Source organism: Megascapheus bottae, chromosome 17, assembly GCF_031878675.1.
Source record: "Megascapheus bottae isolate mThoBot1 chromosome 17, mThoBot2.hap1, whole genome shotgun sequence".
Lineage (NCBI taxonomy): Eukaryota > Metazoa > Chordata > Mammalia > Rodentia > Geomyidae > Megascapheus > Megascapheus bottae.
The window spans coordinates 28,075,892-28,099,239 of NC_143525.1; the positions used below are offsets into that span (position 1 = coordinate 28,075,892).

The 23,348-nt window shown below is 42.0% G+C and overlaps 1 protein-coding gene across 2 annotated transcripts in view; it reads right to left on the reverse strand.

Annotated features, from left to right (window-relative positions):
* Window positions 1–22,369, reverse strand: part of Vps53 (VPS53 subunit of GARP complex) — a 128,296-nt gene extending 105,927 nt beyond the window's left edge. The window contains exons 1-4 of one of the 2 annotated variants that reach the window (XM_090350482.1): window positions 22,160–22,369; window positions 16,373–16,453; window positions 5,780–5,829; window positions 3,525–3,591 (exon numbers count right to left, since the gene is read on the reverse strand). In XM_090350482.1, the coding sequence (XP_090206608.1) occupies window positions 3,525–3,591; window positions 5,780–5,829; window positions 16,373–16,453; window positions 22,160–22,246 (285 nt within the window). In that variant the 5' untranslated portion in view covers window positions 22,247–22,369. The remainder of the gene's footprint in view (window positions 1–3,524; window positions 3,592–5,779; window positions 5,830–16,372; window positions 16,454–22,159) is intronic. The other variant, XM_090350483.1, reaches the window with a different exon arrangement.
* Between the last annotated feature and the right edge of the window lie 979 nt (window positions 22,370–23,348).

The following is a 23,348-nucleotide window of genomic DNA, read 5'->3' on the forward strand; positions in this document are numbered from 1 at the left end:
ACTTAGTTCCATATTAACTCTTTTTTTTCTTTTTTTTTTGCCAGTCCTGGGCTTGAGCTCAGGGCCTGAGCACTGTCCTTGGACTTCCTCAAGGCTAGAGCTCTACCACTTGAGCCTCAGCACCACTTCTGGCTTTTTTTCTATATGTGGTACTGAGGAATTGAACCCGGGTCTTCATGCATGCTAGGCAAGCACTTAACCACTAGGCAAAACTCCCGGCCCAAATATTAACTCTTTAAGACTATCTTTTTAGTTATAAGAGATCTAGATCTAGCCGGGCGTGGTGGCTCATGCCTGTAATCCTAGCTACTCAGGAAGCTGAGATCTGAGGATTGAGGTTCAAAGCCAGTCCCGGCACTAAAGTCCACTAAAGTAAAGTCCAAAGTCCATAAGACTCTTGTCTCCAATTAACCACCGGGAAAGAAGCGGAAGTAGTGCTGTGGCTCAAGGGGTAGGATGGTAGCCTTGAGCTGAAGAGCTCAGAGACAATGCCCAGGCCCAGAGTTCAAGTCCCACTACTGACAAAAAAATGGAGAGAGAGAGATCTAGATCTAGACCATTTCAAAGGTGGCCAATGTACCTAGGACATGGTCAACATCCAAATACAATAAAATGGTTAGCAAAGTACTAACCAGGCAGCTGGCATTTCAGGAATTTCAAGACACAGCCCAAACAGGGCTTCAATTTCTAAATCACAACCTCTCTCCTAATAATTTTTTAACCAAAATTTTCTGCCAAAAATGTCTTTAAGACACCATCAATACTGAGTAAGCATATTCCCCTTATTCAAACAGACTAAAGTGAACATCTGTTTATGAGAAGAAAACTTCTTTTTTTTTGGTGGTCCATGGGGCTTGAACTCTGGGCCTGGGCCCTGTCCCTGAGCTCTTCAGCTCAAGGCTACCACCCTACCCCTTGAGCCACAGCCCACTTCCCATTTTCTAGAGGTTAATTGGAGATAAGAGTCTCATAGACTTTAGTGCCAGGACTGGCTTTGAACCTCAATCCTCAGATCTCAGTCTCCTGAGTAGCTAGGATTACAGGCATGAGCCACCACGGCAGGCCTTTTTTTTTTTTTTTTTTAATTTCTATCCAGTCCTGGGGGCTTGAACTCAAGGCCTGAGCACTGTCCTTGGGCTTTCTTAAGGCTAGTATTCTACCACTTGAGCCACAGTACCACTTCCAGCTTTTTTTGTGTATGTGGTACCCAGTAATTGAATGCAGGGCTTTGCGCATGCTAGGCAAGCACTCTACCACTAGGCCATGCTCCTGGCCAAGAAAGCTTCCTTTTGTCCATATTATCACTCTCTTCTGAGGTTGCCCAGAAGCTGAGGAAGCAAGTTCTGAAAGCAAACTTTTCCTGTGTTACAGGGAACAGGGGAACATGGGCCTCTTGACCTATAAAACTCAATATTTTGGAACATCCATAATTCTCCCAAAACTGTGCCAGTCAAAAAGATACTCCCTTAGTAAACCCCCAGCCAGAGTAAAGCTTTCAACCCTGGGAGTTGACAAGGACAGGGCCCAAAGCTCCCTGGTTAAAAAAAAAAAAAAAAAAAAAAAAGGCTCCATTTCAGCTTGCAGTACAAACTGTTGGAAAAGACAGATGGAGGAGATGACAGGAAAAGCAATTATTTCTTCTGGGCTTCCTTTCTGTCTGGGTTCTAAGGAGACAAATACAAAATTCCATCACAGATTGAAATGCTATCTAAACATTCTTGAAAATGTAGTCTTGGTCTCTGAAATATGACCTGCCCTGTAGTAGCAACCTGTAACCCATTACACCATGTGATGGTGGGAGAAAGAGAAATTCTTGAAGCCCATCTGCCCACTTCTAGGCTGACTCTCCAATACTACTACTCTGTAACTGATGCTAAAATGAAAGCAACCAAGGTTGCTCTTGTTTGTCAGTCCTGGGGCTTTACTCTGAGCCTGGGTGCTGTCCCTGATATCTATCTGTCTGTCTGTCTGTCCATCCCTTTAAATATCTCATGACCCACCCCACCCCCCCCAAAAAAAATCTGATGACTCATTCACTAGAAATACCTGGGACTTTCTGCTGGGTGATGTTGGCTCAGACTTATAATCATAGCTACTCAGGGAGCTGAGATTTGAGGATCATGGCTAGAGTTCAAGGCCCAGGACCAACAAAAACAAAAAAACAGCAACCAAAACACTGTGACACACTCATAAGTGTTTTAAGGTTTCCATAAGCCACACTAAGTATAGACTGAGACACACTAAAAAGTAATGCTACTTTATTGCAGAGAGAAGAAACATTCCAGGTACAAAGCACGCAGCAAAGGTATAGCACATGCAAGTGGCACACCAGGCTTTCAGTGTGGATATAGCCCAAAAGGAGCCAAAATCAGTCTTATAGATGGTAGAAGCCAGCAAGTGAAAGAACTCATAGGATCTCACCACTAGAAAACGGGAAGTGAGGCTGTGGCTCAAGGGGTAGGGTGGTAGCCTTGAGCTGAAGAGCTCAGGGACAGTGCCCAGGCCCAGAGTTCAAGCTCCATGACCGACAAAAAAAACAAAAACAAAAAAACAAACAAAACTAACCTGTCTATAAATAAACACTGAGGTGCTAACCAAGAAGAAGATGGATTACTTATTAGTAGGACAACATGACTATTAAGAGAAAAACTAAGTCATATGGTATAGGGAAAATAGATAAAATAAAATGAAAAAGTGACTTTTAACACCTGCAACCCATCAGCAGAGGAAAAATAGTACAGTATGCTCCCCTAAATCTGGGCAGCATAATGAACATTTCCAGAAGTTAGTTATATTAGCAAATGTCAGAAGACAAATAACAGTATTGAAGCAATGGCAACAGTGCACTCTGCCCCTAAATGAATATGTATAGAAAAGGGAGGACCAGAAACCAGTGAGGAAAGGCTTGCTCAGCATTTCTGTTATGACAACCATTCCTGAAATATGACACCTAACAGAAGAACTGAAACCAAATAGAAAGGAAAGTGGCTAATAGATAACATCTGGCCCTGCAGTCACGGAGGACTGTCCTCTCCCTCATGTGCATCTTTGTCCCTCTATTCCCTCACAACAGCCCTAGATGTGGAAAGAATCATAAAACTCTGAAAGGAATCCAGTTACCTGCTGGCTAAAAAAAGCCAGGGATAAAGAACTGTAGCTGTCAGGTAAACTGTCTCTTGTGGCAGAAAAGTAATGGCAAAACCCAAAAGATTTAGCTGATATACAAAAGCAGTGATTTGGTTCAGCCATAGTACACAAAATAAAGGAAGGCACAAGAGACTTACTGCAGCTATTGGCTCCAGCCTACATGACCCTGGTATGGAGAACACTGAGTAGGAATTCATAGCTGGCCTCGGCAGCCAACTGCTGCTATGGAGGTGTAAGAGGTCATGCTGCATGCATATATATATCTCCATATGAACAGACAGGTAAGGTATCTGGCAAATCTTCTGCCACCTGGTTGTGGATGGCTTCAAGAATTAGGGGAATGTAATTAGTACAGTATAAAGGAATATGTTACTTACTTGCCTTCCATCCTGCCCCACATTTGTCTGACCTCTTACAACAGTTCGAATATTGTCATCTAGTCTCCTAGCAAAACAAGTTAAAAGATACAAATCATTCAAGTAATCTCTATAGTAGGTGAACAAAAATAATAACTATTTATCCCAAATTTTTGCAGACTGTACCTCTTTATAACTAACATCAGGCCTGAGTGATCTCAGAATGAGGACCCAGAAAGCAACAACAGCAGTCTAAGAAGCTAAGCCTACTGCAGACCAATGGGCCAACTTTGTTTTTTAACAAAATGGCGGTTTTTGTTTAATGTTCAGACCTGTCCAGAAGGACAAATAAAACTTTAGTGTTTCTCATGGAGGAAATCAAAAATGACAAAGCTGCAAAAGTTTTACACAAATAAGCCAAAGAATTCAAATTACCCCCAACAAAATCCCTCTTCCATGTCTTTAAACGGAGCTGGAATGATGTATGAAATTAGCACTTACTCTCTGGGGTAAGTGTTCATGCACATGCAATGTGTATGAGACAGATCTCTGGCTTCCAGATCCTCTTTCTCTTATGGCTCAACATTGACCACTGAATGGCACCTCAATCAGAGGAATATGTGTTAAGCAGTTGCATTATTCACTTGAAGAATCCATTCATGGTATGGGAGTGAAAAGGTAGAAGATCTTTGAATCATAGCAGTATTTCCCTACTCTAAACAATCCTGAGGTCTGTACAATAATTGTTATAGCTAAAGTCCAACAAAACAAGGATGCTTCTTCCTTTTTCTTTTTTTTTGGGGGGGGGATGAGGGAAAGGATGGTTCTAGAGTTTAAATTCAGGTCCTCATTCTTTGCTAGACAGGTGCTATACAGCTGAACCATATTTCCAGTCCTGTTTTTTGCTGGTTACTTTTGAGATAGGGTCTCACAAGCTACCTGGTATATGTATGGGCACTATTCTATAACTAGGCTTCTCACTGTAGCTAGGATAACAGGCACCTGCCACTGGGCCCAGCTCTTGGTTAGGAAGGAATCTTGTGAACTTTTTTGCCCAGACCTGTCTTTTTTTTTTTTTTTTTTTTTGGCCAGTCCTACTTGAGCTCAGGGCTTAAGCACTGTCCTTGGATTTTCTCAAGGCTATAGCTCTACCACCTAAGCCACGGCACCACTTCCAGCTTTTTCTAATTATGTGGTACTGAGGAATCAAACCTGGGTCTTTGTGCATGCTAGGCAGGCACTCTACCACTAGGCCAAACTCCCAGCCCCCAGACCTGTCTTTTAACTGCAGTTTTCCAAATCTTTTTTGCTACTTAAGGCATCAATGGAACAAAACATTCCTGGGTAGAGGCCTATACTAAAAGACCCAAAGATCTATAGGGGAAAAAAACCTTGTTTCCTGGATTCTCTCATTAAAAGTTAAAAACAGGCTGAGTACTGGTAGCTCATGTCTATAATCCTAGTGATCACAATGTTTAATCCTAGACCATCATCCAGGTCGACCAGCTGATCCATCATCCATTGTTAGCTAGTAGGTAACCAACAGACAGATCTAAGTCCAACTCCCTAATTGTTCCTCTGGAATACAAAAAAAGTAAAGCCACTAGGGATCAGGAGTTTGACCTAGTGGGAGAGTGCTTGCCTAGCATGTACAAAGACCCGGGTTCGATTCCACGGTACCACATACATAGGGGGGAAAAAAGCCAGAAGTGATGCTAAGGCTCAAGTGGTAGAGCTCTAGCCTTGAGAAAGTCCAAGGACAGTGCTCAGGCCTGAGCTCAAGCCCAGGACTGGCAAAAAAAAAAAAAAAAAAAAAAAGTAAAGCCACTAGGGAAATAAAGCTATTAAAAATATTGTTTTTGTCTCCTTTTTTATAGCTAACTGTTTTGAACAGAAAGCTCCCTTCCATTTTAATGAATAATTAAAGACTGGTCAAAGAATCAAGTGGCTTACCACAGGATTCATTTGGAAACCAGGATAACAAGGTTATTGCATGTTATTTTGCTGTTTTGTGGTGCTCAGACTAGCATCCATGCCCTTAGGCATGCTAGGCAAATGTTCTAGCATTGAGCTACATTCCTTGACTTTATTTGTCTATCTAGGGATAATGTCTGGCTAAATAGGTAAGACTGACCTTGAACCTGAGATTCTCCCACTTACCCCTCCTAAGGATTATAGGCTTACCATGGCTCTCATGGAATAGTAAAATTCAGCAAGTGATTAACTACATGAACAATACATTTTTTCTTAATTAACAATCATATGAGGATACTTACCTTATTTTCAGTCTAATTTTGTTCACAACGTCATCTATATTTGCCAGAGACTACAATAAAGAAAAGAATATAAAGCTGTTACTTCACCTAAAATTCTTTCTCTTTTTCTTTCCATCCTTCTTCTTCTCTCTCCACCGCCCCCCTACTTTTTTTGTTCTTGTTAGTACTGCTTGAACACAAGGACCCATGCTCTCACTTGGCCTTTTCTGCCCAAGAATGGTACTCCATTACTTGAGCCACAGCTTTTTGCTGGAAGTCTAACAGACTGTTCTGCCTAGAGTGGCTTCAAGCAGTGATCGTCAGATCTTGGCCTTCTGATTTTCTAGGATTATAGGTATGAGATACCAGTGCCTACGTAACTAGAATCTTCCTACTTATGAAATTTTTTAAAGTTTAATTTCACAGTATGATCCCATGTTGACTTTTCTTTAAAGAAAAGGCAACAGTTGACAACTACTACCAGATCTATTTTTTGTAGAGTTTAAATTTAAAGGGAATAATGGGAATGCAGCCATGTCCATTCCCTTATACATTGTCAATGGATGTCTTTGAGCTACAAAGGCAAAGGTGGAGTTAAGGTGATATGCATGGCTACAAAGCCTGAGGTATTTTATTATCTGGATTTCCATGAAAAGTTTGCCAACTCCTTGTATATGGGATTATGACAAATTCGTGTAACAAAATTAGTAGAGAAAATGTGTGAACTATTACAATACACACATGACTAAATCTTACTAATGAAAGAAGCCAGAACCAAGAGTATATACTATATGATTGCATTTACAGTTCCAAAATAGCTGAAACTACTCTTTCATGTTAGAAGGCACTGGTTATATTTAGGAGTTAGAAAATGATTGCGGGGGCCCAGAGTTTGGCCTAGTGGTAGAGTGCTTGCCTAGCATTCATGAAGACCCAGGTTCAATTCCTCGACACCACATACCTAGAAAAAAAGCTGGAAGTGGTGCTGTGGCTCAAGGGTAGAGCCCTAGCCTTGAGAAAAGTCCAAAGACAGTTCTCAGGCCCTGAGCTTAAGCCCCAAAACTGGCCAAAAAAATAAAAAATAAGAAATAAGAAAGAAAGGCCTGCTAAAGATGTTTATGGTGCTCATATGGCTGTTTTCATTTTATGAAAATTTATCAAATTATTCACTTAAGATTTACATATTCTGCCAGGCACAGTGGTTCACTCTTATAATTCTAGCTACTCAGGAGGCTGAAATCTGAGGATTGCAGTTCAAAGCCAACCCAGGCACTGAAAAATCTATGAGACTCTTATCTCCAATTAACCACCAGAAAACCCTAAGTGGCACTGTTGCTCAAGGGTAGAGCAACAGTCTTGAGCTGAAGAGCTCAGGGACAGTGCCCAGGCCCATGGTTCAAACCCCACAACCACCAAAAAAAAAAAAGATTTATATATTCTGACCAGGTGTTGGTGGTTCACAGCTGTAATGCTAGCTACTCAGGAGGATGAAATTCAGAGGATTGCAATTCAAAGCCATCCTGGGCAGAAAGTCTACAATATCCCATTAAATCAGCAAAATCTAGGTTGGAGGCCTGGTCTAAGTGGTAGAATGTTAACTGAGCAAGCAAACCAAGGAAGTGCAAGGCTCTGAGTTCAAATCCCGGCACAAGAAAAAAGTAAGTTATATAAGTAAACATGGGGCTGACAGCTAATGTCTGTGATCTTAGCTACTCAAGAGAGATTAAGATTTGGAGAATCACAGTTCAAGACCATCCTAGGCAGAAAAGTTTGAAAGTCTACTTTACAATGGAGAGTGGGTTTGGTGATGCATGCCTATTATCCTAAGCTACAATGAAACAAAACAGGCAGATTACATTTTAAGCAAGTGCTGGAGCAGAAAGGGAGACCCTACCCCAAAATGACCAGCACAAAAAAAAAAGGGCTAAAATTGTAGTTTAATGGTAGAGTATTTGTCTAGCACATACTAGGCAACTAAATTCAAACTCTATAACCAAAGGAAAAAAAAAATTCCTAATTCAAGCCAAGTGTAAGTACCTACCTATAATCCCAACACTTAGGAGGCTAAGGAAGAATGAAAATACAGATCCAGCCAGAATTACATAAGACCCTGTCTCAAAGAAGAAGATTTATATGATCCTCTATGGCACGTTATACCCCAACCATCAAATAACTTTATTTTTTATGTATGTAGATCTACGAGGGGAAAAAAAAGTCTGGAAGATTAAATCCTAATGATGTAATACTAATGGTTGTCATCTATAAAACTAATAGTTTCACTCTGTGAAAAGATTTATAATTTTCTTCTTTTTTCCTATAGTTGTTTTTAATTACTATATGTTGATTATGTACTATACTGTAATTATAGTAAAGGTTTTCTTTTTAAGATGATAAAAACCTTAGAGATGGGAAAATATGAGGAAATGGTGCCCTCTACTGGAGGATAGAGACTACTACTCTGGAGGAGAGGAAGAAGCATTTTAACTCAAAAAGTTATCAAAATAAAAAAAATTTAAGTCCTCTTTCCCTCCCTCTAACAGATATTCTACTTCAAAAGGAATTGGAAGGGGGCTGAAGTAGCCTAGTAGTAGCGTGCTTGCCTAGCATGCACAAAACCCTGGGTTCAATTTCTCAGTACCACATATACAGAAAAAGCCAGAAGTGGTACTGTAGCTCAAGTGGGAGAACATTAGCCATGAGCAAAAGTGCTCAGGGCAGTGCTCAGGCCCTGAGTTCAAGGCCCAGGATTGGCAAAAAAAAAAAAAAAAAAGAGAGGGGAAGGAATTTTGCCTAGTGGTAGAGTGCTTGCCTAGGATGCACGATGACCCCGGTTCGATTCCTCGGTACCACATACATAGAAAAAGCCAGAAAATGGTGCTGTGGCTCTGAAGTGGAAGAGGTCTATCCTTGAGAAAGTCCAAAGACAGTGCTTAGGCCCTGAGTCCAAGCCCCAAGACTAGAAGAAAGAAAAAAAAGAAATTGGAGATAAGATAAGAATTGTGGTTGTAAATGGCTCCCAACCAGTAGCTCATAGCTACAATCTTAGCTATTCTGGAGGCTGAGATCAGAGGATCTCAGTGCGAAGCCTGCCTGTGCACAAAAGTGCATGCAGCTGGGTGCAGTGAGTGGTTCATGCCTGTAATCCTAGGTACTCAGGAGGCTGAGATCTGAGGATCAAGGTTCAAAGCCATCCCAGGCACAAAAGGACCTGAGACTCATCTCCAGTTAACTTGTAGAAAACAAGAAGTGGGGCTTGGCTCAAGGGTAGGGTGGTAGCTTTGAGCTAAAGGGCTCAGGGACAACAACCAAGCCCAGGCATACGGCAGTAGCCTTGAGCTAAAGGGCTCAGGGACAGCGCCCAGGCCTAGTTCAAGCTCGCACGCGCGCACTCGCTCTCTCTCCCCTCTCTCCCTCTCTCTCTCCCTCTTTCTCTCTCTCTCACACACACGCATGCGCGCACACACACACACACACACACACACACACACACACACACACAAAGTGCATGTTACTCTTATTTCCAATATACCACCAGAAATGTAGAAGTAGAGCTGTGGCTTAAATGGTAGAGCATTATCCTTGAGTACAAAAGCTCAGGGGCAGAGCCCAAGCCAGGCTCTGAGTTCAAGACCCAGCACTGGCACCAAAATAAATATATACAACAATATATACAAAAGAAATAAAGAAAAAAGTGGCTCCCAGCTCCCTTTACTGACATGAGGAGTCCAGGTGCAGTTTTGGTAACAGAAACAGGTCATGGGTATCTGAGATGTCATAATGGGCTGTTCATATCTCATCACTGGAGCAAAGCCATGATTACTCACAATTTTCAGATATCAAACCATTGTCTGAAATAGGGATAAATCTCACAAAGAAAGAAGTTACTTTCATTGTACAATCTAATTCAACTTAAGTCCATCTGATACTGTCAAATCTGGGCTGTATATAATTGAACTTGGGCCCTTGTGTTCCTGTTTGGCCTTTTCACTAATGACAAGTATTCTACTTAAGCCACACCTCCAGTTCTAGCTTTTTGCTTGTTAATTGAAGAGTCTGTTGAACTTTTCTGCCTGGCTGGCTTCAAGGCTCCACCTCTATCCTCAGATCTAAGCCTATGTGTAGCTAGGATTACAGGTGTGAGCCATCACACCAGTTTCCTCTTCTTTCTCAGTAACCTTTGTGTTAAGGGTATCTCCCTAAATGTACAGCACCAGACTTTTTCCATGTCACAGTGTGACTTACAGGTCATTGTGTATCAGTCAGTAGTGGTACAGTAACCATTTCTTCAATTTAAAAATCCATAGATATGGTCTTAGGTAAATAATAGTAAATTTTCTAATAAACCCAAATACACAGTCAGATATAATGATATAACTACATCTTTTTGTGTGCCAGTTCTGGGGCGTGAACTCAGGGCCTAAGCACTGTCCTTGAGCTTTCTCAAAGCTAGAGCTCCACCACCTGAGCCAAAGCAACAGTTCTAGATTTTCCTATATATGCGGTACCAAGAAATCAAATCCAGGTCTTTGTGCATGCTAGGTAAACACTTTACCACTAGGCCAAACTCCCAGCCCTATAATTACATTTTAAAAAGTGAAGACCCAGTAGAAAATCCATTAGTAGAAAAATCAAATAAATCAGGCTACACTATTAGACCTGATTTATTGATATCTCTGCCACTTATAAAGACATTGGTTAAAGTTAACAAAGAGGCAGGGAGGTAGGGTCTTGCAAACTTTTTGCCTACGCTGACCTCAAATCATGAACCCTCCTGAACTCAGCCTCCTGAATCGCTTGGATTACCGCATGAATCGCTATGCATAGCTTCAATACAATAGTTGTTGACCTAGTTTTGTTTTGTTTGTTTGTTTTTTGCCACTTCTGGCTTTGAACTTGGGGTCTGAGCACCGTCCTTGGGCTTTCTCAAGGCTAGATCTCCAGCCATAGCACCACTTCCTGGCTTTTTTTTTTTTCCTATGTATGTGGTACCCAGGAATAGAACCAGTGTCTTTGTGCACGCTAGGCAAGCACTCTACCACTGGGCCAACTCCTGGCCCCTTGGCCTACTACTTTTGCGTTCCAAAACATCTGGACAGGACATCAGTTTTCTACCTCCCTATGGCAGGAATGCTCAAGTATGGAGCAGGGCTACTCTGGAATTGGCAGCCAACTTTGTGGGACTCTGGATGGGCTACCTGAGGGAAGTGGTATATCCTCTCTATGAGTCTCACTATTCCGGCTTAGCTGAAATGGAATCAGTTTTAATCACATAGGTTTTAAATGTTTTCATTACTGACAAGTGTTGCTCTGATTTTAATGATAACTTGTGCTGGTTAGAAATAAATCAAAAGTAAAATTGCTATACTGCAATGTAATATACTTTTCTATTACATTTTTTTTGTTTGTTGTTATTGTTTTGTAGGTTCTGAGGCTTGGACTCTCTGGGCCTGGGTACTGTCTCTGAGCTCTTCAGCTCCAGGCTACTGACCTATCCCACAGTGCACTTCCAGTTTTCTAGTGGTTAATTGAAGGTAAGAGTTTCAAGATCTTCAATGTCTGGGCTGGCTTTGAACTGAAATCCTCAGATCTCAGCCTCCTGAGTAGCTAGGATTACAGGCATGAGCCACCATGCCTGGCTTACATTTTTTGTATGATAATATATGGCTTTCTAAAAACTAAAATGGGCTGATGATTTCCTACCTAGGGTTTTTTTCATAGTAATACAGACTTACAGCATTCTAAAAGTTATTAAAAATTATATTAAAGTGTTCTATATATCACCAGGTGCTGATGGCTCATCCTAAGAATCCTAACTACTCAAGAGGCTGAGATCTGAGAACTGAAGCTTGAAACTGGGCTAGAGGCATGGCTCAAGTGGTAGAGTGCCAACCATGAATGAACTGAGAACAAGAGGCTTTGAGTTCAAGTCCTGGTACCAGCAGGCGTGCATATAGGCGCGCGCACACACACACACACACACACACACACACACACACAAATACAAAAAACAAAAAAATCCCTCTAGATGTGTTTCAATATTTTTTTTTCTTTTCTTTGGTTGCAAGAGAAGTACTCAATCTTGGTATATGACACTTTGTTCATTGGCTAGAGGTCTACCAACTAAGCCATACCTCTAACCTACTGTGTTTCAAAATTCTTAATTATACTATATTCCCTCTCCCACCCCCCACTTCTCACATACCAGAGTTTCTCTTTGTTGCCTAGGCTCCTCACAACTCATTGACCATTGGCTCAAATAATCATTCTGCATATTTGCCTTCTGAGTGCGAGGGTTATACTATATTTTCACGAAGTTTCATTTAGTTTCTTTTAATAGAATTTCCAATAAAAAACATAAACAACGATGACATTCAATTTATGCCTAAGAGACTAAAACAAATTTCTAGATCACTGTCCTCAAACCTGACTACTCTTTAACACCCTGTGGGGAGTTCAGATAAACACAGAAGGTTAAACTCATTTTCCCTCAGAGCCCCACTGTCACCCCTTACCTGAATCTGGTAAAAGAGAGACATCCAAGAATGTGTTCAGGGCCCCCCATTCCAGCCTCTGGCAGCTACAGACACACACACCTACCACTCAACAGAAGTACCTCCACATTCTTCTTAGAGTGACAATAAACCACACATTCTTGACATGTGGACATCTTTTACAACTTACTTTCCCTCATTTATTGGCAATCTATGGGATATATAATAGGCTGTGACCAATATTTAGCAATCATTAAAAGAAACAGTATGTTAGGACACTACTTCCTATTACTTTTTCATGAAGTTCTATGGAAATCTAGGTTGGCAGATGAACTATATGTAAATTGTAACTCGAGTGAGGGAAACAAGAGGCTACTCTGTGTCATAAACTTTTTGGTGATAATCTAAGAAACTACACTATACACAATCAGGACTGTGAAGGCAATAGGCAAGCTATATACTAGAATCTTTGGAACAACAAAAGTTTTGAGCTTCCTTCAGCAATTTAAAAACCAATTAGACACACACCTCTTCAGAAACAGGTGAGTAGAAGGTAGTTTCCGATGGAGTTTCCAATCTAACACTTCTTTTTTGTTTAGTTGAATCAGAGTCCTTGACAAGGTGATAAGTTAGACATTGACATGTCATACTTGCTGTCTTTCCTTATGCAAGTTGTTACCAGTGTCTGTATCTAGTAATTCCTAAAGTTCCCATTACTGAAAATGTTGAGCTATGAAGGCTGCTTATGAAATCTCCAAAAAGACAATCACACCATATATCATTTGTAAAGTTTTATTTAAAAATTAATATGTTCATTAGAAAAGTTTGGAAGGGGATACAGCTTGATAGCAGGAATATCTTCTATTGTATCTTGTATAGCACAGAAGGTTAACTATTGTTAGCAACAATTACATATATATATATGTAATACATATATATGTGTTTGTATATATATTTATATATATACAAACACATATGCACATATATGTAGTGGTATGAGCCACTAGCGCCTAGCAAAAAAAAATTGGGGCCAGGTATGATGGCTCACACCTGTAATCCTAGCTGCTCAGGAGGCAAAGATCTGAGGATCACTGTTCAAAGACAGCCCAGGCACTAAAAAGTCCATGAGACTCTTATCCCCAATTAATCGACAGAATACCAGAAGTGGCGCTGTGGCTAAGGCGTAGGGCAGTACCTTGAGCTGAAGAGCTCAGGGACAGCACCCAGGCTCAGAATTCTTACCTAGCATGCATGAAGACCTGGATTCAATTCCTTGGTACCACATACACAGAAAAAGCTGGAAGTGGTGCTGTGGCTCAAGTGGTAGAGCGCTAGCCTTGGGGAAAGGCCAAGAACAGTGCTTAGGCACTGAGTCCAAGATCCAGGACTGGCAAAAAAAAAAAAAAAAAACTCTATGCCAGGTGCCAGTGACTCATGCCTCTAATCCTAGCTACTCAGCAGGCTGAGATCTGAGGATTGCAGTTTAAAGCAAGCCGGGGCATGAAAGTCCATGAGACATTTATCTCCAATTAACTACCAGAAAACTAGAAGTGGCACTGTGGCTCAAGTGGTAGAGTGCTAGCCTTGGGGAAAGTCCAAGAACAGTGCTTAGGCCCTGAGTCCAAGACCCAGGACTGGCAAAAAAACAAAAAAACACAACAACAACAAAAAAAAACCAACTCTATGCCAGGTGCCAGTGACTCATGCCTCTAATCCTAGCTACTCAGGAGGCTGAGATCTGAGGATCGTAGTTCAAAGCCAGCCAGGGCACGAAAGTCCATGAGACATTTATCTCCAATTAACCATCAGAAAACTAGAAGTGGCACTGTGGCTCAAGTGGTAGAGTGTTAGAGCTGAGGAGCTCAAGGACAGTGCCCAGACCCAGAGTTGAAGACCCACAACCGGAAAAAAAAAATTCTACGGTCTGGGGATATAACTCTACTGGCAAAGTGTCTGCAAGCATGAAGCCATGAGTTCAAACAAGGGCTAGGAATCTAGTTCAATTAAAGGCAAAACAAAACAAATAAAAAACAGGCAAAAAAAAAAAAGATTTTTAATTCAAAAAAAGAAAAGTTTGAAAGGATATATATCAAGATACTAACAATGATAAGCTACACATATGAATTTTCAACCACATATTTCAACCAGGATGTGCTTCTACCTTCCTCTAACTCTACCTCCCACTGAGACTTGCTTTTCCCCTTACTGTCAAAAGTGGATGAAGGTGTCAACAACACCTACATAGTCTGGAAATTTCTACGCAGGCTAGAAATTAAGGTTCAAAATTTCTAACTGGACCTGTCATACCCGCTACACTGCCATTTCCCCAGCAAAGTCTCTTTGTATTCTCCAGGCTGCTCTCAGTAGGACTGATATATTTCCTTCCTGACAACTCTATTGCACCTCAGCTGAGTGTTCCTCATCTCTGTATACTTCATTATTCTCACTGGAAACAAGGGTGGCAAGGGAATCACAGATGGGATGATGCACAGTAAACACTCCAAATATGTTAACTATTGTGATAGTTATGGTAAAGGAGCAAAAATTTAGACCACGAATTCTATGTTGGCAGGAACCACATCTGCTTGTTTACTCCCTTATCCCAGAATTTTTTTGTCTTTATTTTCTCCCTTTTCCCTCTTCTCCCCTCTCCTTCCCTCATCCCTCTCCCTCTCTCCATTCTCTTTCCTGCAAGGGACTGAATTTAGGGCTTCCAGCAAGCAAAGTAGGTACTCTATCACTGACAGCATTCCCAGTCCCACATATTTCTAAGTATAGGCAGAGTAGACCTTTTTTTTTTTTCTAAACTGAGTAAGTAAATAAAGTTTATATTCTAGATGAACGTGTACCTTCATCCTACAGTACCAAATTGGATGAGTTTTATCTAATGCAGTGAACTACTGCATTAGCCTCCTAACTGGGCTTCCTGCCTTCTCTGATCACAATGGCCCTCTCTCCTAACATTCTAGGAAGATGAACCTAACTGATGATCCACCTAGAATAATGTTCCACCAGATTGCCACAGGCCTGCCTCCTTCATAGATATGAGGTCTCAGCTTAACCGGAACAGCTGCAGAGATCCTCCCTTTAGGCTTTTTTTTCTTTCTTTCTCCCCCGCCCCATTCCAGGCTTAGCTTTCTTGTTCATGGCTGGTGCTTTACCACTTGACTCACACCTTTAGCCAGCTTTTCTCTGGTTGAATGGAGATGGAGTCTTGAAACTTTTATGGCTTCAAACCACAATCCTCCAAACCCCAGCCGCCTGAGTAGCTAGGATTACAGATGTGAGCCATGAACACTCAGTATTTGCTGGCTTATTTCTTGTCTTCCTCTCCACACTAAGTTCCCTGACACTAAGAACTACCCTATTATGGACACCATTTTTATTTCTTTCCCATTTTTAAAACGGTGCCTGTACTCAGTAGACATGTCAAATAACTGCTGAGTTTGACTGTCTGACTGAATAAGTAAGTAAATCCATAAAGATCTGCCAGAGGATTACATGAGGTTTGGGTTTTCATAGGAAGAATTATTCTTTTGTCCCTCACTGTATTGTCCCATACCTCTCCCACAGCATGGAAGATCATGTATGGCTAGGGCAAGAATAGAGTTTCATGCATCTTTGTAACCTCAGAACCCAAGGTAGTGGTAGTGAATGACAATATAAAAGGTGCCCACTGCATATTTGCTAAATGGACAAATGAAAAACTAAAAACACTAGCTGCCCTTCTCCTAACTCAGCTGCTTCTTCTAATTCTGGTCTCCTGTTTTTTTTAAAAAAAAAAATCTATTTAGGCAAAGCACCCAACAAAACAATACAAAACAGAAAGGATAAAAATTTATTTTTTGAAATAGGAATGAAAGTTGTTTCATGACTCAGTGCTTATTCTGCCTGACTCATAAATTTTGGTGTAAGGGAGTAGAAGGAGATTCTTACCACCTGGTTTCTAATAATATGCTTACTAACCAAAGAGTTCCACTTTAACAGTTAGCTTGATTTGATCTGAACTCATTCTCCTTTGTTTATCAATCGCCTTTAGATTATGTAGTACAATATAACAACTATACCCCAAGGATGAGCCAGAAGCCACTAAAAAGAAAGAAACCTACAACTCAATACTTACTTGCTCTGTTGGGAACAAGGTATTGATGTACTCAACAGCATTGAAGTCTGCTCGATCTAGAGGATCCTGGCTTGGAAATACCTACATAAAAACATGGCAAAAATCATGTTGAACAGCATTAATGCCAATAATTTTTGTGATTAAAAGAACAATTTTTTGCTGGGCACTAGTGGCTCATGTCTATAATTCTAGCTACTCAGGTGGGTGAGATCTGAGATTGCAGTTTGAAGCCAACCCAGGCAAGAAAGGCTGAGAATTTTTTGTTTCTTTCTTTGATTTTTTTTATGCCAGTCCTGGGGACTGAACTCAGGGCCTGAGCACTGTCCTTAGGCTTTCCTTAAGGTTAATACTCTACCACTTGAGCCACAGCACCACCTCCAGCTTTTCTATATATGTGGTACAGAGGAATCGAACCCAGGTCTTTATGCATGCTAGGCAAGCACTCTACCACTATGTCAAACTCTTGGCCCCATGGCTATGAGACTCTTATCTCCAACAAACTATTCAGAAAAAGCTGGAAGTTGTACAGTGGCTCAACTACTGGTTTGCTGGATATAACATACTAGCCTCGAACAAAAATGTTTAGTGACAGTGCCCAGGTCCTGAGTTCAAGGCCCAGGACCAGCACAAAAACAAAACAAAAACAGTAACAATTTTTTTTACCTTGTTTTATATAATCTTCCATTCCTGTTATATAGTAAATGCCCTGAAAACCATTTTTTCACTTTATAATGCTTCATACATAATAGATATTCCATAAATATCTACTAAGGCAAATACACACACACACACACACATATTTTTTTTTTGAGGGGGGGTGTCAAGGGGCTTGAACTCTGGGCCTGTGTGCAGTCCTTGAGCTTTTCAGCTCAAGGCTACTGCCTTACCCCTGGAGCCACAGCACCATTTCTGGTTTTCTAGTCATTAATTGGAGATAAGATTCTCATCGACTTTAGTGCCCAGGCTGGCTTTGAACTGAGATCCTCAGATCTCAGCCTCCTGAGTAGCTAGGATTACAGGCATGAACCACTGCACCTGGCCCAAATTTTTAATATCTGCATAGGGTTCACATTTTAGCCCACTGAATAAGGCAAATGTGGAAAGTTCCACAGATACCAATAAAATCTCAGAGACAAGGACATGGCAGCAGGTATGTCTATTAGGACACTAAACAAACTGATAATATCTTGTATTAAGAAAGCCATGGTAAAATGTAGATTCATAAGGCCATATAAAATGACACTAAATGAAAGGACCTCCAGGATATAGAAACAAAAGCCATATAAGGAATGATTGTTGTCCTTAATGTACTATGTTATCTCTCATCACTTTTGCTGTCCCTTGGTTATCTCATATTGTTACAGTACTCCTCCTGGTTATCTGATATATTGTATCTATGCGTATTTGATTATTTGAAGTCGAATAGGGAAGGGAGGAAAACAAGATGACGGGCTGAGGCGGAGGGAGGGAAATGGGGACCAAGATATGTGAAGTAATACACCGTCTATCTGGTGAATACAATGTAACTCTTCTATTAATTGCAATAAAAATATATGAAAATAAGTAACTAGATGCCAGGGCCAACCGGCAGCAAACCAGGGTTCGCAGATTGGGGTTCCTGAAATCGGGGGCAAGGACTAGGAAGAAATAGAAGAGAGACAGACACACCGGGTCCGGGATGTCCGCAGTCCAGGTAAAGACTGCCGCGTTTATTTTTCACTCCCGCTTCTTCCCTCCTCCAGACCCAGGGAACCTCCAGGTGTTACATTCATATGGTAATTCTCAGGTCATTTACATAGAATAGGGCCAGAAAACAATAAGACAATAAAGCCATCGTCTGATGCAAGTCAAGGTACAGTTTGATTCCACTCTGGCTCCCAACAACTAGGAAATAAATACACCAGGATGGATTAAAAAAAAAGAAAGAAAGCTCTTGAAATTTGGTGTGTCTTGGGGGGGGCACCACCACCTGCCCCTGGGGGTCCTTTTTTATTTTCTGAAAATCACTCTTGGGACTGCCGTCCTCGCTGCTGGGGGCAAATGCCCCAGCCCCTGCACCACCCCTGCTGCTGCCTGGGCAGGGGGAAGGGGGGCATGATGCCTGTAATTATTAAACATGAATTCAATTAAAAAAAAAAGAAAGCCATGATAATAAACTTTTCTACCATACAGGTGTCTTTTCTGTTATGGTTATTTTTGGTTATGCAATAATGGAGTTTGAACTCAAGGCTTTGTTTGCAATTACAGGCATTCTGTCACTCGTTCCAAGCCCTTAACCTTTTTTGCCTTAGCTATATTTCAAATAGGGTCTCTCATTTATATCCATACCTGCCTGGACTGCATTCCTCTTAATTATGCTTCCTGAATAGCTTAGGGACAATAGCCCAGGCCAACCATGACTAGCTTTATTGATTGAAATGAGGGTTGAAAGTTCTTGAGGAACTTTCTGCAGGGCCTGGATTTGAATCATCCACCTTCAGAGTACAATTACAGGCATGAGCCACCAGTTGTTGTTTTTTAATGGTGCTAGTCAAATATATAGTTTTGCTTATATGTGGTAACTAGAACAAGACGACATTCATGGAGAGGAGAGAGAAAACAGAAGAAAAAAGAAAGAGAATGAATAATTTGAAAATACACTGATCTTTGTATGGGGAAAAATGGTGGCAGTCTTGTGCATCCCACACAAGTGTTCTACCACTATGCTACATCTTCAGCCTGCTTTGAAGCAAATTTTATGCTTAAGACAATGTCACAAAAAAAAAAGAAAGAAAAAAAAAAGGAGATCTAGGGGCCAGGAGTTTAGCCTAATGGTAGAGTGCTTGCCTAGCATGCACAAAGACGCAGGTTCAATTCCTCGGTACCATGTACACAGAAAAAAAACAGAAGTGGTTCTGTGGCTCAAGTTATAGCGCTCTAGCCTTGAGAAAGCCCAAGGACAGTACTCAGGCCCTGAGCTCAAGCCAGGACTGGCAAAAAAAAAAAAAGGAGATCTAGGTAAAACAATATGGAAAAGAAAAAATTAAAAGAAATGGACTGTTGGCATTCAGATTAAGAAAGCAAATCACCTTCTGAGAGATACAGCTAACCAGCCAATCACCTTCAAAAGTCACAACTTGTAAAAAGATAGATTATAAAAGCTGTTAAATGAAGCTCTGCATCCTTAGTTTTTACCAGTTCAAGATAATTAGCATTAAGACAGGCACAGTAACTCACACTTGTGATCCTAAGTTTTCAGGAGGCTGAGATCTAAGGATCAAGGTTCAAAGCCAGCCTGGGCACAAAAGGACCTGAGACTCTTATCTCCAATTAACCTCTAGAAAATAGGAAGTAGGGTTTGGCTCAAGGGTAAGGTGGTAGCCTAGAGAGGAAGAGCTAAGGGACAATGCCCAGGCCCGGGGGTAGAGTGGTAGCCTTGAGCTGAAGAGCTGAAGAGCTCAGGAACAGCACCCAGGCCAAGATCAAACCACATCACACACACACAGACACACACACACACACACACACACACACACACAGAGAAATAATTAGAATTCTAGGAAGCAACTTCTTCATAGAAGATGCCTTCCCTATTTCACTATATGAAATATAGTACCAAAAAATGACCTTTCAGAGAGGTAAAAAATAGTTTTTAGAAATGTTTAGGTCTTCCCTCATGTCAAGGAGAGGTAAAGGAAGAGGAAGGTAAGAAGAAAACAAAGTGTTATCTTTTTTAAATGCTTAGCATTTCAGTTTCAATAACATATACATATGGCAGAAATGCATCCTATGTAAATATAATTTACATATTCTCAACTATATGCTCTCCACAGAGGGAGTGATGAGAACCATGACTGCCATGAGTTTACGTCTCAGTATAAACATGATACAAGACATATGAGTTACGTTTTGCACAATAGCTCATTTCCTTCAGCTGGTTTTCACTCATATGTGGAAGATAGACCTAAAAAACATTTGTATTCATGGAAAGAGAAGAAAGAAAAAAGAAAGATGGAGGAAAAAACAATTTCAAAATCCATTGCAACTGTATATGAAAAAAATGGTGCTAGAGCATCTTCTTACTGCCCATAAGTGTTCATCCTAAGTTTTAATATGCTTTCATATAAAAAGCCCTTAAATGAAGCCAACTACTTTATCCACTGATTGGCTCTAATGCTGAAGGAAAAAACTGACAATACTAGACTTATTAAAGAAACACTTATGGAATATAGCTCAGAGGGAGAGGCCTAGATTATCATGGGCAATGTCCTGGATTTGATCTCCATCACTGTAAAGAAAACAAGTTGTTTTGGTTTTGGGGGGGTTTTGGCCAGTCCTGGGGCTTGAACTCAAGGCCTAAGTACTGTCCTTGGGCTTTCTCAAGCTAGAGCTCTACCACTTGAGCCTCAGCACCATTTCTGGCTTTTTTTCTGTGTATGTGGTACCAAGGAATTGAACCCCAAGCACTCTACCACTAGGCCAAACTCCTCCAGCCCAGAAAACAAGTTTTTTAAAGGAGAGGAAAAAGAAAGAGATGGTAATACATTGTATTTTATAAGCAACTTAAGAGTAACATGTTGTAGGGTTTTTCAGTTTATGCTGTGGCTTTGAAGCTTATCTCTGGATAAAATGTGGTTCCATTATATCAACACTTCCTAACTCCTTACAGATCACTAATCTTTACAAGTTTGCTATTATGTAATTGTTCACAGAACTTTATTCAATCAGACCACTAAAGTATGAAAAAGTTCTAAATTTATCATGACATCAAAATGTCTACTTACTAGATAAATCTCTAGAACTCATATTCTTTAAAAAAAAAAAAACCTGACATTTCTGAAATTCGAGCCAGCCAAATAACTGACTGAACTGCTTTTTCCATTAGAGCCCACTTACGCCCAAAACTTAACTGAAATGTATGCCTTTTTGTTGTTGTTGCAAAAAGAAGTGGGTTGTGGAAGTCGCGGGATCGATTACTTGGTACTACATACACAGGAAAAGCTGGAAGTAGTGTTATGGCTCAAGTGGTAGAGTGCTAGCCTTGAGAAAGCCCAAGCACAGTGTTCAGGCCCTGAATTCAAATCCCAGGACTGGCAAAAAAAAATTATATATATATATATATGTGTATATATATATATATGTATATATGTATATCCTGCAGAGCTGCAGAGAAGAGGGGACTCTTGGGAATACTCTCCAACATAGCCCAAACTGCAGGGGATTTTTCAACTGTTAAATATGGCCTAGTGGTAGAGTGCTTGCCTAACAGGCATGAAGTCCTGGGCTCCGATTCCTTGGTACCGCATACGCAGAAAAAGCCAGAAGTAGTTCTGTGGCTCAAGTGGTAGAGCGCAAGCCGTGAGCAAGCCCATGGACAGTGCTCAGGCCCTGAGTTCAAGCCCCAGGACTAGCAAAAAAAAAAGAAGAAAAAAAAAAAAGCCAAGGGGATGATTTCCCACACGTCCCCGGGCCTGCTATTCCCTCGCTTCAGCAATGGCTAATTCCGGGCGACTCACAAGAGAAACGGGAGCAATCGGCCTGGGAAATGCACGAAGCCCTACCACCCCCTAGACGCTGAGCTGGCCACTCCCGGGGTGCCTTCTTCCAGGGTCACCCTCAGGGAACACACCCCACGACGCACCAGCTTCCAAAGGCAATCGAGGCCTGAAAGGACGCCTCCCGTGGCTCGGCTGAGCCCTCTTTCCCACCCCGCTTCCCGCCGCGCCCGCTTTCCCTCTCACCCAGCTCGCACCCAGGCCCGCGGCCCGCAGCGGCCTCCTCAGGCCCTCGAGGGGGCGGGACGCTCACCTGCTCGATGGCCAGCTGCACCTCAGGCGTGAGCTGCAGCACCGCCTCTAGCTCCTCCACGAACTCCAGCTCCTCCTCCTCCATCATCCCGCCACTGGGTCCCCAAATGGCCCCGTCCCAACGCGCCTAGAGCCTCCGAACGTCACTCCGGACCCCAAATTGCTACCCTCCAGCGGCAGAGGATCCCTCAAACTCGCGCTGTCAAGCCAGCCGGGCACTTCCGGGGAACCCGGCGCTTCCGGGAAGCGGAGCATTGTGGGATGGCGGAAGACCGGCCTCCCTCTGGGCTCGCGGCTGGTCCTGGCCCTCCGTCCGTCCTGGGAATGTGAGGGACCCCTCTTCACTTCGATCCGCCCACTGACGGACGGGCGCCGTCACGGGAGAGCCGCGGCCTCCTAGCTGGGACTCCTCCGTCACTGGCAGCCCCACCAAGGCGACGACCCTGGGACTTTAAGCTGGAGCTCTCCGCTCCTCCGGGCGCATCGCGGGCCCCCCTGGGTTAGTAGAAATAGTGTCACCTTGCCATCAAGGGTGAAATGACCCCAGCTGGTGAGTGGCAGCATTGCCTAGGACACTTGGTAGAGATCAAAGCGTCCCCTAAGTGCTAAGTCACTAGAATGAGGATTTTTCTTTTCTTTGGCCAGTCCTGGGGCTTGAGCTCAGGGCCTGGGCACTGTCCTTGGGCTTTCTCAAGGCTAGCACTCTGCCACGTGAGCCACAGCACCACTTCCGGCTTTTTCCTGTGTATGTGGTTACTAAGGAATGGAACCCAGGGCTTCATGCATGCTAGGCAAGCACTATCACTAGGCCACACTCCTGACTTCAAGGTTTTTCTTTTTACAATTTTTTTGGGGGGGAAGGGAGGGGGAGAAGGTGACAAGCTTCCTGTTGAAGAGGGTAAAACAAAACACACACAAAAAAGATTACACAATGTGCACTTTCTGAGACTGAGTACCATCCAGGGTCTAAACGCCTGTCTACAATTCCTGGTAAGCCCTGTGTGATGTTGAACAGATCACTCATCTGCCCTGCTTACTTGGCACTGAATACAGCCAATCGAAGCTCGTAATACAGGAAATATTAGGTTGTCTAGTAGACACCACAGAGGGAGAAGGAAGCCAGATCACCCTGTGGAACCACTTTGCCTGTAGACACCTAGACAATAGGGAGTTGAAACTAAGAGAAGGCT